The 18,320-nt window shown below is 40.9% G+C and overlaps 1 protein-coding gene across 1 annotated transcript in view; it reads left to right on the plus strand.

Moving 5' to 3' along the window:
* SPATS2L (spermatogenesis associated serine rich 2 like) overlaps window positions 1-17,817 on the plus strand; it is a 37,402-nt gene extending 19,585 nt beyond the window's left edge. Inside the window, exons 6-10 of the mRNA XM_039387492.1 lie at window positions 7,093-7,151; window positions 10,586-10,695; window positions 11,236-11,338; window positions 14,736-14,953; window positions 16,475-17,817. Of these exons, the coding sequence (XP_039243426.1) occupies window positions 7,093-7,151; window positions 10,586-10,695; window positions 11,236-11,338; window positions 14,736-14,953; window positions 16,475-16,870 (886 nt within the window). The 3' untranslated portion in view covers window positions 16,871-17,817. The remainder of the gene's footprint in view (window positions 1-7,092; window positions 7,152-10,585; window positions 10,696-11,235; window positions 11,339-14,735; window positions 14,954-16,474) is intronic.
* The last annotated feature ends 503 nt before the right edge of the window (window positions 17,818-18,320 follow it).

Consider the following 18,320-nt stretch of genomic DNA (forward strand, 5'->3'; position numbering starts at 1 on the left):
AAAGCCTGATAGATTTTTGGTGCTTGGAATAATCAGAAAAAATTGACAAGATTATGACTTCTCCAAAACATCAACTAAAGTAGTCTGTTCATGATTTTAAACCTGGTCCCTAACATCTATAGAAGACCTAAGAGAAACAGCATAACTAGAGAGGAAAGAATGAGCAGAATGTTTTCCCTGAGGTGTCTTTAGATCTGAAATGCATTCTGATCCTTGCTCTGCTAGAGCTCAAATCTGGTCATACCTGAGTGTGCAGAAAGTTCCTATAGCACCCCAGCATCCAGTTCTCCACAGCACAGCAATGACTGCAGGCTGTACACTGGAGTGTACCAGCTTGAGACTACATTTAGGTATCAAATGGACACTAGGAAGCATTGAAAGAAAGTGCATTCCCAGGAGGCATTGATGAGCTGAGCTTCGAGGAGTTCTCAAAAACACTAGTGCTGTGGTCTGATCATGATCACCATACCGAGCCCCATTAAGGGGCTGTCTGAGCTTTATGTGAAAATGGTAAGATCCTAGCAGGAGTGAGAGATAAGATTTGATCCATTGAGTTTTCCACAGTGTTTTTGTCCTTTCTCCTTCTATACCTCTTAACATTTAGTTTTTTCTTCATATTTGTTTTGTGGGTTTTTTCCTAGGCCAGTTTTTCAGCTTTCTGTCTGTGGTTTTCATTTGTTTAGAACTTTGCCAAGTTCTTGCTGGATGACTTGTTGCTCAGTTTTGCACTGAAGTGCTTTATGTGACTAGAAAGGACTCAAATTGATTCATACACCATTTCCTTAATAATTGACCCTTATGCAAACTAGGAAAAAAATTAACATTTCCTAGTACTGATTGGCCTAGGAATTCCTAAGGAAACATTAACATTCCCTATATATGATGTATGGTAATTATGAATTCCAAGTTGAGAAATGTGGTTGTGCACTTCCAGATGAGAATTAGTATGTTCCTTTCCTTTAAAGAGAGAGATTGCATACTGTTGGCTGGTAGAAATTAGTGCAGCTGCATTGTCTTCAGGGAAGGGAAACCTCATGAAGATCTGTTAAAGAAACTTAGTTTATTGCATTAATAAGTCTCACGTTGACAAAGGTACCAAATGTTTTTTCTGTCTAGTAACAGAAGAGATATGACTATAAAATATGATAAAGGACTGCTATGACCTTGTTCCCATTCTGGTATTAAAAGTGGTTTTATTTGGCATCGAAATAAAATGCTATCGGCCAAGCAGTTTAGTAAGGATCTGCTGTTAGAGTTCAGAGAGGACAGTCATGGAATGAACTGCACTAAAACACACTTCTGATGAGCTCTGCTGTTGTGACCTTGTTGATTGAATATTTTTTCCAGACAAAAGTTTGTTTATATAATGTGTGTAGTGCACTGGGAAGGCACTTTTGTAACAGAGACAGAAAAAGCAAAAATATGCAGACTTTTAATTTAAGGGAAAATACTAAAGGTCATTAAACTCTCTTTGTGGAGGGTAGAAATAGGTAAGAACTTAAAAGACTCATTTCAGCCACCTGCTGTGAAAGCCAAGGAAGTTTTATTATACCATGTAGTTACACAAGCTAATTGAAAATAGATTAATTCTGAAAAGCTATCACTATTTAGATGAGCAAGCTGGAATCATCACCTGCTTATTTGGAGTTCAGGTTTAATGCTTATGCCTGGAGAATATTGAGTGCCAACTGGAACAAGTATGTCCTTTCATTTTAAGATTTGCTCTACCATAAAAAACCCCTGCTGTTTTATTTCCTCTGGTGTGTACGTCACACTAAATTGATCTGGCAGGCCAAAACAATATTTTTGGTCTTGTTTCTATGTATGAAACAAAAATGTGTTACACTGCAATTTTATTGTCTTGCATTCTTTGCCATCAGCCAAAACCTGCTTCTGTCCCTCTTGTTGGCTGTTGAGAGGCAGTGTAAAGGTCTCCTTCTCTAGAGGTGACATGGTAGGCTGGGAGAACCCAGGGGTGGGACTCTGCAGAGCTGCAAAGCTCCTGTATGAGCTTGGTTAATTTATGGGAAGATTTCAAGGAAGCATGCCATGGCACTTGAACACATTCTAGCTGGTAAATTTTTGGTTGTCAGCTGTGTGTTTGCCCTGTGTTCCCCACGCTGCCTACTCACCAATCTTTCCCTGTTTTAGTTAAGGACCTGTCAGTCCTTCTCTACTCTTTAAGGCTTCTGTCTTTCTTTACTGCCCACTGAACTCTATAGGATCTTGCCTTTCTTGCAAAGGATGTTCTAGAAAAATGTTTTGAGTTTGAATTTTCCATAATGTCTTTCTTCAGTAGAAGCTGGTTCATATGTAACTCAGTGTCTTCAATGCATACAAAAGCTTATGTTTAAGGATGATTTTACTAAAAGGATTGAGAACTCCACTCTTCCCTTGAGTGCATGCCTAGATGTACTCCTGGTATTTGACCTACTTTTTGCAATTTCTCCCCTCTAGAAGCTACTTGCATTTCATCAGTATCATGGCTAGGCTTCGCGAACGAAGATTTGGGAAGGCTCTATCCACATTTGCTGCAGGCACGCTGGTGGCTTATGAGGCCAATACGTGACAGACAAATCCGATTGCAAAAGGCACAGCAGAAAGACTCCTTAGATGGTGTATTCTGCAATACACGGTTCTTTCTGCGTTGCCTTTTTTTCTCGAGGGTGATCCTGCGTGTGTTCTCAAAGGAGACAGCTGCGTTATAGATGGTGTGTCTCCAGGCCTCCCGATTTGAGGCCAGAGTAGACCAGTTATGGTGATCAATATGGCCAAGGCTGAGATGTTGTTTCAGGGAGTCCTTGTATCTTTTCTTCGGGGCTCCTCTCAAGCGGCAGCCAGTGGCAAGTTCACCGTAAAGCAAGATCTTAGGAAGGCGGTGGTCCTTCATCCTGGAGACGTGCCCTGCCCAACGCAGCTGTGTTCTCATCAGCATAGCCTCGATACTTGTGATAGCTGCTTGCTCTAGAACAGATGTATTGGTCACATAGTCTGACCAGTGGATGTTTAGAATTGTACGGAGGCAGCGTTGATGGAAGCGTTCTAAGAGACGCAGGTGGTGGCGGTAGATGACCCATGATTCAGATCCGTATAGGAGAGTAGACAACCCTATGGCTCTGTAAACACTGATCTTGGTGCTTTTCTTCAAGTGTTTATTACGCCATACTCTTTTATGGAGTTTTCCAAAAGCACTATATGCCTTTGCTAATCTGTTGTCTATCTCTCCGTCAATCTTACCATCTGAGGAGATGAGGCTACCGAGGTAATTAAACTGTTGGACTGATTTGAGCTCTGATTGACCAATGGTGATGTGGGGATGATGGGGGACATCCTGAGGTGCAGGCTGATGGAGGACCTCTGTCTTCTTTAAGCTGACCTCCAGACCAAAGAGCTCAGCAGCATCTGCAAAGCAGGATGTTAAACGCTGCAGAGCTGCTTCTGTGTGGGCAACAAGGGCGGCGTCATCAGCATAAAGCAGCTCCCGGACAAGATGGTTTAAGGTCTTAGTGTGGGCCTTCAGTCGCCTTAGATTGAATAGACTTCCGTCAGTACGGTATCGAATGTAGATACCGTCCTGATCATTGAGGTCTGCTGTGGCCCTTTGGAGCATCATGCTAAAGAAGACGGTGAATAGGGTAGGAGCGAGAACGCAGCCTTGTTTCACACCATTCTTAATTAAAAAGGGCTCAGAAAGTGCATTGCCATATCTGACTTGGCCATGCTGATCCTCATGGAGTGAGATAATCATTTTGAGGAATTTAGGGGGACAACCTAAACGTTCCAAAATCTGCCACAGACCTTTTCTGCTCACAGTGTCAAAAGCCTTGGTGAGGTCGACAAAGGTTACATAGAGACCTTTGTTCTGTTCCCTACACTTCTCTTGCAGTTGTCTGAGGACAAATACCATGTCTGTGGTGCTCCTGTTGGCTCTGAAACCACACTGACTTTCAGGAAGGATACCTTCTGCTATAGTGGGTATTAGTCTGTTCAAGAGTATTCTTGCCAGGATTTTGCCAGCAATGGAGAGCAGAGTAATACCACGATAGTTTGAGCAGTCAGATTTAATTCCTTTCTTCTTATACAAGGTGATGATGACTGCATCACGAAGGTCAGATGGTAGTTCGCCGAGTTCCCAACAGCGCACCACGAACTCATGGAATTTGGTGTGGAGTGCAGGGCCCCCATGTTTCCAGATTTCAGGTGGAATTCCATCAATCCCAGCTGCCTTGCCGATTTTCACCTGCTGTATGGCCTTGAGGGTTTCTCCTAAAGTGGGGGCAGTATCCAATTCATACTTTACTGGTTGTTGTGTGATGGACTGAATTGCTGAGTCTTGGACTGTGCGGTTGGTACTGAATAGAGTCTGAAAGTGTTCAGACCATCGATTCAGAATGGCGGTTTTATCTGTCAGAAGTGTTTGACCATCAGCGCTGAGTAGAGGGCTTTGTACCTGGTATGTAGGCCCGTATGCTGTTTTCAAGGCCTCATAGAAACCTCTGTGATCACCTGTGTCTGCACATAATTGAGTTTTTTCAGCTAGATCAATCCACCATTTGTTCTGGATGTCACGGAGTTTCTGTTGGAGTTTGCTGCACGCAAGACGAAAGGCTGTTTTTCTTGCGTGACAGGATGGCAGTGCAAGGTGTGCTTGGTGGGCGGTTCTCTTCTTCCTCAACAAGTCTTGGATTTCTTGGTTGTTTTCGTCAAACCAATCCTTGTTCTTCTTGAGGGAGAACCCTAAGGATTCTTCGGAGGATTGCAGGATGCTGTTTTTAATATGATGCCAGATTGTTTCAGGAGAGGAATCTGCAGAAACTGTGGGAATGTTTTCGAGCCTAGTTTGAAGGTTTGCCTGGAAACTGTCTCTTACTGTGGCTGATTGGAGATTGTTAACTTGGAGTTTTCTCCTTGGGATGCTGCCCCTTTTTGGTTTGATTTTGATCTTGAAATTGAGTTTACAGCGCACCAGCCGATGGTCTGTTTGGCATTCTGCGCTGGGCATCACGCGGGTATGGTGGACATCGCGGACATCTCTCCGTCGCACCAGGACATAATCGATGAGGTGCCAATGCTTAGAACGGGGGTGCATCCAGGTTGTCTTCAGACTATCTTTCTGCTGAAAGATAGTATTAGTGATGGTGAGTTGTTGCTCTGCACAGAATTCTAGCAGAAGTCGACCATTATCATTGCAGTTTCCAACACCATGCTTGCCTAATACACCTTTCCAAACTTCAAAATTCTTGCCTACTCTGGCGTTGAAATCACCAAGGATAATGATCTTATCGTCTGCAGGGACCTTTTGGGTAAGGAGGCGCAGGTCAGTGTAAAATTTATCTTTCTCAGCAGGGTCAGCTTGGAGAGTTGGGGCATATATACTAAAGATGACAACATGTTGCTTGTTGTTTAGTGGAAGGCGTAGGGAGATAATGCGGTCAGAGTGACCTGTCGGCAGATTTTCGAGTTTAGGAACAATAGAGTTTTTGATCATGAAGCCGACTCCTGAGAGGTGTTTTTCGGTTCTGGGCTTGCCTGACCAAAAGAGTGTGTAACCGGCACCATGTTCTCTGAGGCTGCCTTCTTCATGAAGGCGAACTTCACTGAGAGCGGCAATGTCGATGTTGAGACGAGCCAGCTCATGGGCAATTAGGGCAGACCGACGCTCAGGACGTCCGCTATCTGCAGAATCGAGCATGGTTCTGATGTTCCAACATGCTAGAGTTAATTTAGGTACACCTTTGGAGGCAGGTGCGTGCCTTTGACTTTTCTTTGTGCGACCGCATTGGAGGAAGATGCCCGTTGGCCTGCGGTTAACCAACCGGGTGAAAGTGGAGATGAGCTTTGTTTAGGCCACCTTTTCTAGGCCCCTCTCCGAGTGGAGCAAGCAGTGCTGTCCTTGGAAAGGCTGCTTGGTCGTTCAGGGTGCTGCCCCAAGAGACTGTCATCTCCGGTCAGTCTCAAATGACCAATATCCTGAACCGCCTGCATGCAGGGTTGAGTCTGCGGCTCCCAGTGCATCTTTCACCTGCCGTTTCGACCCTCGCCCGTCGCTACAGGACTTTTTGCATGTGGGTAAAGCCTTCAAGCCTGCGCAATGGATTTTTTAGGTGAGATGCAGTATGCGCGGAACTGAACCCACCCTTTAATCCCGAGGTTCATCTGCCAGGGCCGAGCGAGCTTGGACGGTGGCAGTGAGGTCCTCAGGACGTAACTTGCATTTACTCACTTATGCAAACATAAACATTAGTATTGGTGGCGTTTATTAAAGGTGAACTTAACTTTAAGAGGGGAACTAGTGAGGGGAAAGTGGAATGGCACACCAGAGCACTGTCCACTGGAGAACATTCTGCAGTGGTGTTGTCTTACTGAAAAATGTCTCTGGGTTCATGATGTTCATTTACCAGAACTACTGTCTGCTCTCAGCAGACCCACCTGATCAGTTTGGACTTTGACAGCTTAAAAGCACTGTCAGGGATTGTGCACCAGAGGTTTGTGGAAGGAGAAGCACACAATTCCTTTAGGAAAACCAGGTAAAAGTTGAACCACTCTTTCCCAGTCCTGGAGAGAAAAGGGGTCAAGGAAGCTGACCTCTAATATGAAGGTACTCTAATGCTTGTTTACATCACAAACCATTTTCTTGTTTGCCCTGACATATTTTGCAAAAATATCTCTATTTAAGGAAGAGAAGGACCACTTTCCACACATCTTTGTTTTATTCTATTATTGTGCTGCATTAACTTGGGTAGCAGCAATGGTGTATGTGGCTTAATTAGGAAACAGACCACTTGGTCATTTGAGGGTTTCTGTGCTGAGACAGTGCTGAAGAGGTAAATCAGAGTGACTTCCACATCTGTGCAGACACGTGAGCAAGCCAGTGAGATGTTTGTGTAAATCAGCATACACTGATCATCACTAACCTTTTTGTAGTCAGCTTACCTAGATGTTTCTTCGGTTTCAATTTTTTAAGTCTTATCCATTTCAAAACTGCCCATAATTAAGGTCTGAAGTGTATGTGTAGTTACAGCTTTTAATTTTGATGGAGTCCTAGCATGGATTAAATTATGGTTTTTTTCTTTCTTTTTTTTCCTTTTTTAGCATCGTAGACAAAGAAGTGTCATTAATGGCAGAAATTGATAAAGTTAAAGAAGAAGCCAGTAAGTAAAAAAAATACACAGGGAACTTTTGGAATAGCCATGGGAACAGTTTTGTTTGGCAGAAAATTACACAGTACATAAATTTGGTTAGCAGCATTCCCTCATCTTTCATTGTGTGTATATACAGTCAAATAAGGCTTTGGTGTTCCAGGGTAGTTCCTGTCTATAGGGATTATGCATCAAAGTTTCAATATTATGAAATTAAGGTGAACTAAAAGTTCATATGAAGTAAGATTTAAATTATTTATTCCTTCTGCTTACCTACCAGAGCTTTTTGACCACTCCTTTTTTTTTTTCATTTCTATGGTTTGTTGATTACTTCATTTTCAATTTTCAATCACTGTTTGCTTGCTTATATTACATATATGAATTAGAATACTGGAAGTTACATGGGGCATATGTTATTGTGTGCCTTTCATAGCTTTAAAGGGTAGTAATCAAGCTTGTGAATTAGAACAATTAAAAAAATAAAAAAAGATATGTTTACTGCAATCTGTTTTCTTAATAATCTGTAGGAGTTGATCTGATTCCACGCTTTCATGTTGTCTCTGTTTTTTGCATAGATTTTCATGTATATACATGCTGATTTGGAAAAAAAAAAGGCAAGATGAGCCATGTATACCACATGATACCACAATATCTGTTTATATTCCATCTGGTATATGGTATTTGTATTTACCCCCAGAGTTTCAATCAAGAGTTTCAATAAGGATTGCTAAACAAGAAACTGAAGAGTAACCAAAGCATTGTTAGAATGATACTTTGTCTGGCAGATGAAAATATCACTGCTATGTATGCATACAATCCTTTTATTGATTTGTGAATTTAAAGACCTTCCAACGAGGGTTACAAATACAGGTAACATTCTTGAATGCTTCATTTGCATTTGGAACTCTCACTTAGTTTACAAATGTATACTAGTTAAATTTTTATTTAAAAAAAATACTCTAAATCCTCTCTGATGCTACCTAAGTTTCTTGCAGCTGTGTATCTGTGGAAATTAAAAGGTAAGAGTTGTTACAGCAAAGATTAGCATTAGTTTCTGTCTTGAATTTCATATGCTAATTTTTCTAGGAATAACATGAGATAGATGTGGATTTGAACTTCATTGTTATTCTGGGGAGGAATTGTGGATGGATACATATCAGCAACTTTTTGGTTGCCTGCAGAGACCAGATAGCCATAATCAGCTACAGGGCATGCACTCACTCCCAGGAAAACCAATGGGAGAATTCCCATCGATCAGCAGCTGAGGATCTAACCCCTAAATGCATAAACAAAACCACATTTTGGAAATCCACTGTCCAGGGCTGATGGTATTATAGGGCCCTTTCATTAATCTTGGCCAGGTTTAATAGTAATTTTTGTAGAAAGTAAACCTAATTCTCATCTACAGACATGCAAAGTGCTGCATTTGCACGACATGTTCTGTTTCCTTGTTTTCATGCCAGCTCCCTGCATAAGAGTGGATGGCCTCTGTACCTGTTTCTAACAGTGTGGTTTCTGCTGTCTCTCAAGGCTGTTGTAGGCTGTAAAGTGCCTTCAAAAACTTAGGCAGAAAGTTGTTATAGGACTGTAACATGCGAACCAAGAGATAAATAATATTATTTATTTTCATATCTCTTTGCTGCACTGGAGGACTGTTTTACAGTGGGTAATCTTACTGTCAACGCTAGGAAAAATTCCAAATATGATCATTTCAGTTTTTAAAAAAAATGGGTATTTGGCTGGCACCTCATGTGGAGATGAGTGCTACTATCAGATGAGATCATGTTTTGGGCAGACACTTCAGCAAAGAGGATGCTGATCTTGGGGAGGAACAATATTAGTATTACCTAGAATAAGCAATAAATCAGAACTCTTGGACAAAGGAAACCAGCTAGTAAACTGGCTCATTTAATCTGATAAAAGTTTCTTATTCTCGTAGACCGTATTCCACAAAAACAAAATTAAAAGATCATCTAGAGACATAGATACACACCTGCTCTTAGCATAAGTAATAATGTAGGCACAGATTTGCCAACAGGGCTAAAGGAACTGTAGCCACCCACTGCCTTCCCTATCCTGTGTGACACACACTCCCCCATCATGTGGTTTGTTTGCTCCCAGATAGCTGCAGAGGTGCAGCTGAGTCTCCCTGTGCCTGCTGGACCATGTTGTACTCAGTGAAACACTGGAACAGGTTTCCCAGAGGGGTGGGAGATGCCTCACCCCTGGAAACATTCAAGGTCAGGCTCTGAGCAACCCAGTCTGTTCAAGATGACCATGCTCATTGCAGGGGGGTTGGACTAGAGACCTTTAAAGATCCCTTCCAACCCAAACTATTTAAGATTCTATGGTACTTTAAAAGAAGGTGCCATCTGATTAAATAAATGATAATGGGTTGAGAAACAAGCTGGCTGTGAAATATCATTAATTCCAACTTTAAAAATGGCATTACAAAGTGTAAGCTGGTTACATGACTTGCCAAGTCTGCTGTAGAAATCTGTGGCAAAAGAAGGCAAAGCAGCCAAAATCTCCACAGCTGTAATGGAGTCTGTGGCCTTAGAATAGTTTACAACTACTGCTCACCCTGACTGTATGTGTATGGTCTAGGCAAAGGACTATGATTGTTTTTATTTTATGTTTAAGTGCTGTATTTCCTCTCTGCCATAAGTACTGATCCCAACAGCCAGTTAATCAATTGTTGCTTTTACACTGAGTCACCATGTAGGTAATAGAGTTTGCATATATTTCATTTTCCACCAAAATTGTAATGTGGTATTATCTTATTATCTTGTATGTTACTAGATCATTGCTCTGTGGTTCATGGTTAATCTTTCCCTATAAGAATATAACTGTTCACCTCTTCCTTATATAAAATATACAAGACAGGCAGTAAAGAATATTTAGTACTTTTTCATAAAGACTGTTGACCTTCAATACTGCTTTGCAGTTGAAATGGCAACGGTGTATATTCTGCGTGTGAAAGCAAAATTGCGATGCCAATGATTTTAATGTAAACTGTATACAAAGGAAGTGAAATAGCCCTGTGTAGATAAAATATAGCGTGTCTTCAGAAACAGGCTGGTGACTTAATGTAATGCTTCTTTCCATGTCTCCATGGAAGACTCCCTGATTTTGTGATTAAAACTAAAGCACTGGAAAACTCAAAGCAATATGCCTTTACCCCTGTTTGTCTAAATGTTGAAGGATTGATTTAACTTTGGTTTTCCGACAGCTATCCCGTTTCCAGGTCTTTTTCAACATCAGGCAATTCAGTTAAATATGCTGATTGACTTAATCTGTGCAAGCTGCATGTTGGAAGTCCAATTGAAGTCAAGGGTCCATGTATTTGTCTCACGTGTGATGTACAGTGTTAATGCCTAAAGACTGATAAATTCCAGAGCAGTTTACCTTCCTAGCATTAATGACTGACTATTGGTATTTGGCAGTGGAAATCCTGACTGCTCGGCAGAAGAAAGCTGAGGAGCTGAAGAGACTGACGGACCTCGCCAGTCAGATGGCTGAAGCACAACTGTCTGAACTCAGGGCTGAAATTAAGGTCAGGCATTTACTTCTGCTTGGGTATTTTAGCTGTTTGCAGAACAGCCAAGAAAGAGCTGTCACGTTAACATGCCCAGGCTGTTCAGTCCTGCTATAGGCCAACGAGTAACTAGCTTTCCATATGGAAAGCATAGCTTCTTAAAGCATTATAGCACCTCTGGGCAATGTACAGATGATGTACAGAGAAATGTAATCTGTCTCATCAGTGTAGCAGTGGGGAGTTTTGCTGTTTGTGTATCATTTGTAAGACTCAGTTAACAAGTAAACCTGATAGCCTCAGATTCAGTGACCAAACACATATTCTCTGAGGAAATGACCCACTTCCCAAGTGTGGGAGTGATCATCTCCCACTGGGCTGTGAGACATGTAATTTGGTAAGGACGGGAAAATATTTGGTTCTGCATAAAAATCCCATGTACAGGGCAGGGTCAAGAGTTTGATGAGCCTTACAGTGAACTTAGGATCAGTTGTTTCCTTTACCATCCATATAGTCTTTTGCTCATAATGTAGATCACTGTTAACATGTCTTATTTTGCAGCACTTTGTGAGTGAACGGAAATACGACGAAGAGCTGGGCAGGTCTGCCCGATTTTCCTGTGATACAGAACAGCTGAAGACCCAAATTCAGCTCTGTGGAGAAAGTAAGTGCTGGTGATTTCTCACATGGAATTTCTCAGAACACAGTGTTCCACTTACCTGTTCAGCAGAACTAAAGGCACCTGTGCTGCCTGGGGGGGGTGCAGGAAGCCCACCGTGAGTGGTGTCTCTGGATGCAGGAGGCTCGCTGAACACACACAGGTCACCTTTACAGTGTGCGACATGTTCGACTCCCTGTGCCTGTGCTGCACACTCCATCTGCAGGTGTGCACTGCCCACTTTGTCAGGCATCTACAGGTATTACTCAGATCAGTTGGAGCTTTCAATCTAAACAGGATTTCCAAGTGGAAATAAAAGTCAGCTCTGGGGAATATGCAAATTCAGTAATTTATAAGTAAATAGTCAATAGGAAGCTTCTCTGTGGGAGCATAGTGTTGTGAGGCCAATTCAGATCTCTCCTGCTAGGAAGTAACTCCCCAGCTTTATAACAGTGTTCACTGGGTTATTCACTGAATTTTTCAGGAGATAAATGGAGTCTCAAATCATAGCATAATTAAGGTTGGAAAAGACCTCTAAGATCACAAAGTTCCCCAGTCAACCACCATGTTCACCACTAAACTATGTCGTCAGTTGCCACATCCATATGTTTTTTGAACGCTTCCAATGCTTAACAACCCTCTCCATGATAAAATCTTACCTAATGTCTGATCTAAACCTCCCCTGGTGAAACTGGAGACTATTTCCTCTCATCCTGTCCCTTGTAACCTGGGAGAAGAGACTGATCCCACCTTGCTACCATTTCCTTTTAGGTAGTTGTAGAGGGCGATAAAGTCTCCCTTCAGCCTCCTTTTCTCCAGGCTCCTCTTTTCAAATCATCTACCCTTCTGCTTGGAAATTTAGGTTCATTTTTTGCTTCTAGTATCATGTCCCTTTTGCAAAATAAGAGATTGCCTATTTGTCATCTTTGTCATGCTTTTTTCCCTCTGCCTAAAGAAGTAAATGCTGTAATGCTTTGTCCAAAATGTTACCCTGTCCCATCGTATCCCATCAGTACCATTATCCAGGAGAAAACTGTTAAAACAGTACTGAACTAGTGCATCTTGGTGGAAGGAAAATGATAAATGCTTTCAAGTAGTTACTCAAAACAGAAAAAGGAGAAAATACTACACAATCTGCCAATATGATCTTGTGACTGCACAGTTAAAGAACTGACTGCTTGGAGGCATAACCAGTTTAACTCAGTAGACCATAAGAATTGCTTTTGCAGAACACTTTGAAAATACATCTAACCCTATATCCTCTCTGTCGCTGAAGCCAACTCAGGATGTTTCAAAAGAAGGCATAAACTTCCCAGTAATGCATCTAATTGTTTACAGTCACCTCGTAGACCCTATCTCATACCCTGAAGCATAAGAGATTGAAAATTCTATAGAGATTATCCTGACTAATAATACCACAGCTGCTATTGATACAACCATAGACTTTTTTTTTAAACTCATTGAACTACTTTCCTAAATAACTTCCAGCTGCAGTTAATTCAGCAAGTTAATTATTTATACCTCATTTCAGTAAAGCATTACATAAGCGTAGTTTGATGCAGGCCTGTTCAAATTGGGTCAGTGAAGTCAAAAGAGTAGGGGAGCAGTGTCATCCTAGAAATGACTGATAGTGCACTGACTGTCTGAAGAACTTAGTTCTTACCTGCCCTCAGTGACTTTAGATGAGCAACTCATGATGTTGGATGTCTTTGACAAGAGCTTTTCAGTGCAAAAGATGTTTCTGTTAGGAGTATCTCACAGTGAGGCCCATACCCTGCTAGGAGCTGCAAATACCACTCAGAGGTTATATGAGGCCTATAGCTAAGAACAGCCACTGTTGAGGGCTTTAACAAAAGCGATAACCAAACCCACAGAGCTTGTGCAAAGCAAGGCATGTTCTAGCATGAGGAGAGGGTAGACAGCATACACTCACAATGAAGGCCAGGAAGAAACAAAAATAATTGGACTAACATATAGCCAGAATGCCCAGTGGCAAGTTATATCCTTTCCTTGTACATCTTTTTTGTTAAAAATAGATTTTTGTGAAAAGCACCTGAGTCTTTATATGGGTTTGCATGTGCAGCAGTCTAGAGAGCAGTAGAATTCAGTGACAGCTGGCCTCAGTGAGCTTCAGAGAGAAAATTCAGTTCATTGTGCAGATCATTGCATTGTTTTGCTGAAGAGGGCACCTAGTAGAAGTAGCTGATGTTGTTACAAGTAAGATCCTCGAATAATCTAACAGATGATGCTCAGTTACTAAAATTTTTCCTTACCTTCTTTCTCTGTACTAAAAGTGAAAAAATAGAAGTACCTCTTGGATAAAACAGCAGCCGTCTCTCTGAAGTGAACCTCAGTTTTGTCATCTGTACCAGAAGGAAACAGAAAAATTCCATAATCAGAAAAATTAAGATCAAGAACTTTGTTAGCCTCAGCATCTCTTTGAGACTGCTTGGGGGCTATTTCACAGAAACAACTTTAAGAGCCTGTGGAAATGCAGAGAAGAATAAGGATTTTTTTGGTGCATTTCACATCCAGACATGACAGTGCTTAGTAAATCAGGCAATGTCAAAATATTAAGAAGTAGGGAGTAGGAATATACTGAGATGAGCAGTAGTGGTTCCTGATGGTGCTGACTGCCATGGTCTACATGAAGTTGATTACTGCATTACATTCAGTTCCAGTTTTTATAGATATTCATGGTACAGAAGAACCTTTTTTACCCATCTCCATAGAGAGGGATAAGCAACAGGCACTAGACTATTTTTTTCTTCATCTTAAAAATGTTTAGACATTCTAGGGCAGCTTTCATGACTGTTGCCTGTGTTGTAGGTAGTACATATGTAGACAGCAATGACAGCCATGGTTCCATGATCAGAGAGTAATTTGGAATAGAATTTAATCTGTGATGTCTGCAGACACAAATTCCTTTGACCTCAAGCAGTCAAGAGAGTTACTGGCATATCACTTCCCACATTTCTTCCTTTGTTGCATGAAGACTCTTGTTACAGGGGCATTATTGATAGGACAAGCAGTGCATGGAGTGGTCCTGGCAGCACATGTTCAGCTCAACTGATTAAAAGTTGACAAGAAAACCAATAGGTGCCAGGAATTTTGAAAAATTCTCTTGGATGACGAAAGCTTGGCCTTCTGCCAGGCTCCTTCCAGTTTTAGTGCAGTGCCATCACATTGGCTCTTCTGTCTCCAGAAGTGCTTCACAATGAGGCCATTTTACAGAAGTAAAACACTATGGCCTAACTCCAACCCAAGTTGTCTAGCTTACTTCATTATTTAAAGTGAGGCTGGAACAATGCTTCCAAAATTAAGTGTAAGCAGAATACTAATACATTCCTATGTTTAGATGTTGATCATTTAACTGATAACACATAATCTTTTCCTTTTATAGTTTCTCACCCAAAGAACAACTATTCCTCAAGGACACCATGCAGTTTAGTGCTGTCTTCAATGACCTCTCATGCAACAACTGGCAAGCAAAACACACACACACGAAAGTCCTCTAGTAATGCCAAGAACTCTGATAATAAAACAGCCAGCATTAAAGTACAAAGTCATCTTTCTTCCAATCCTACAGAATCTTCTCAAGGAATTCCAACAAATAAGCAGGTAAGAAACCAGTTATGAACTAAACTAAATTACTTAAGAAATTTCAGGAAAATATGCAGCATTGAAAGTTGTTAATACAAAATCAAGTACTGGTTTGCAGTCTTTATATTTAATAATTAATTTTTGAAAATATGCAAGCATATATTTTCCAGTTTCATTTTCAAGTCAGCGTGAGCATTCGGAGTGGAAATACCAGAAATGCCATATGAGCAAAGACGGCTGTCAGGTGTTCAGAAGTGACTAGTGGCAGTTAATAGACTGAAAAAGAAAAACCCTCCATAATAGCTAACTGCCCTATGTGCTGTGATGGAGAAACATTTAGTCCTGATACTTACCAAATGGTCAGCTGATGTGCTGTTGAAGCACAATTATTAGATACATTTTAAAAGTAGAATCCTGCTGGGTTTAAAAGCATGTTATTTCAGAAGCTCTGTGACACAGCTTATAGTATTGTCCTATATTGGAAGCTATTTTGTTATATGAGCACCTTAGAATGTCCTTCTACTGTTGTTCTTAGGTAAAGCTGTCGCTGAAGTTGCTCTGAATTTTGTCCCAGAAGGGATTTTAGGATCAAGTAGACGCCTGAAGGGAAACAAAAGAGCATTACATAGTGTCAGTACATACATGGAATCAGCTGCCCTGGCAGGCATGCAAATAAAGTGTAGTTCAGCCACTTCCTAGTAAAGGTCAGAGCATCCTCTGAACAAGATATCACAATGGACATCTGTTCCACAATGTGGATGGTTCACTTGACTTTAGTTTACATATTAATTTCTGTTCTTCCTGCAGTCTTACTGTAGTATTTTCACAACACTTTACTAGGAAAGGTATTTTCATGATTTTGGAAAAAAATCAGTCAGTGTCAAGTTCTTCAGCACTTCTTAACTGCTCAGAGAATCGTAGAGTACCCCAAGTTGAAAGGGACACACAAGGATCACTGAAGCCCAACTCGAGCCCTGCACAGGACCATCTCCAGGAGTCACATCGTGTGCCTGAGAGCATTGTCCAAAGGCTTCTTGAACTCTGTCAGGCTTGGTGCTGGGACCACTGCCCTGAGGAGCCTGTTCCAATGACCAGCCACACTCTGGGTGAAGAACATTTGCCTAATATCCAACCTAAACCTCAGCTTCATGCTGTTCCCTTTGGTCCTGTCACATGTAACAGTGTTGGTCCTTTTGGTTTCCAAGGCACCCTCATATGCAATTTCTGTTGACTACAACCCACAGAATCCTTTCCTCAACAGCTGCTCTTGAGCTGTCTGTTTTTTCTGTATTCTCTTGAATCATGGCAGACTTTAATTTGGCATCAGTTGTGAACCTGCCATCTATATTTTCAGGCTACTCAGATGTAACATGGTACTCATAGTTCAGTTTTTAAGTGTAATAAGGAGAGAACTGTAACAGTCAAAAGTGTATAGTGTCTTACTTCTCCTAGTTACACTGTTAATTCTAATTGCTATATTTCCTGTCGTGTTGGAAGGATTCAAATAACCTAACAGTTATCCAATTTCTTCCTGGGTAGAATGGGCCTTCTAGCCAGAGACGAAGATTCAACCCACAGCACCAAAACATGCGGCTCAATGGATCTCTCAAGGCACAAGGTGCCAGTAATGAGGCAGATCAAAATACAAAGAGCGGCGCCAGGTCTGAGCACAGAAGACAGCAGCATAACAGCTTCAGATCTAAAAATAAAGGAGCCATGAAAAATCAAGAGCAGTCTACAACTGCAAGGACCACAGAGAATCCGACACATTCGGAGAAGACCCGTCGGAAGCACCACACACCAGACACTGCAGATCACAGGCCTTTCCAAGGCAGTGTTGGCAGGGTGTCCCAATGCAATTTATGTCCTGCAAGGAGGGAGGTCTCTGCTGATGCCACTGTTCTTTCAGTGCCAACTGTGACTTTGGTGGCTTAAAGTGTCACAGTGATGGCAGGCAGAGAAATTTAACCTCTTCATTTTAGTTTCTTGCTCGAAATGCTTGTTGGTGAAGAAAATAAGTCAGAACATAGTCTTTTAAATCTGTTGCTGCTTAAAACTTGTTGGTATCTTTATTACTTACTAATTATCAAAATTAAATCATACTTTCAAGGCTTTCCCCAATATCTTCACATTTATTTTATCGTGACAGTACGGAATCTTACCAAAGCAGCATTTACTTCTTAGAAAAATGAAATCTAGATGGGAAAAATAAATTGATAATTAAATTCATAATAGCAAAAGCCTCTTGTAGATATGTGGTTATACCAGTCAACATTATTTTTTGTAGAACAGCCTGTGTTAGAAGGATCCCAGAAAGTCTCTATGCTGTGGTTTGCAATGAAATCAGATGATCTTGGAGAATTTTTCAGCAAATCTCTATACACCTCTTTCTTTCTGTGCATGTATACACATACATGCATGCACACTGTATACACAGAGTTTTGTTATATACAAGAAGAGTTGAAAAGGCAATTCGTTTGATTTTAGCTTATTATTCCATAATCTGAGATCTTTAAGTTCAAGTATAAATTGTATTAAATGTATTACATATTGGTATTTTTCATGGACAAACTATTTTTATGAGGCTGAGGAAATATGCTCATTTAAGTTTGGAATGTATATAATAATGGCTATTCAGATGCACAGCCCTGTTCTCCATCCTTATCAACCACTTTTCTATGACTAGTTGGATTTATTTTTTTGCATATGAAAAGTTGCAGGTCTTCTAGACTTGAATTCAAATTATTTTTCTATACTTTTGCTGTAGGAACCATCTCTCCATAATGAAAGCTATGACTAATAAATTACTTAGTCTTTATGTTCTGATTCTGTATTTCAGAAAACCTGTTTCTTCCAAAAATTAAAATCTTCTTTCTAAAATATCCCGGTGTTTGCTGCTTTGCAGTGCCTAACCTTTGTATCGTATTCAAATTGTATTTGTTTAGTTCAGCTGGTATCAGTGGGAGGCTTTCAGATGAGTTTGGATTGGACTTTGCTTCTGGTTGGATTCTAATGCCAAAGTGCATGAAACAACCTTGCCATGAGAGCTGTCTCCATCCTGAACACACTTTTAATGTAAGTTATTGTTTAACATAGTAAGGTGTCAGACTCCAGACCTGGCATCAAGTGAACTAGTGACCTGTGTCGGAATCAGAAAGGTGCAGAAGGTCAGTAAGATTGACCTCCTGTTGAGGTTTCAGTAAGAGCAGGAGGATACTTAAAGATCTTTAAAAGTTTATGCCTAGGTTATTGTTTACTATTGCTTTTTACCAATTTTCTTCTGCCTAATTTCTGTTTGTCGACTGCACAGTTCCTTAGTACTAACTGGTTTACTATTCCTCTGTGGCCCTTGAAAAGTAATCTCCAAGTGTAGAGTGAGGTGCAT

This window comes from Pipra filicauda, unplaced genomic scaffold (assembly GCF_003945595.2).
Source record: "Pipra filicauda isolate LSUMZ 115617 unplaced genomic scaffold, ASM394559v2 scaffold569_size315192_pilon, whole genome shotgun sequence".
NCBI classification, from domain to species: domain Eukaryota; kingdom Metazoa; phylum Chordata; class Aves; order Passeriformes; family Pipridae; genus Pipra; species Pipra filicauda.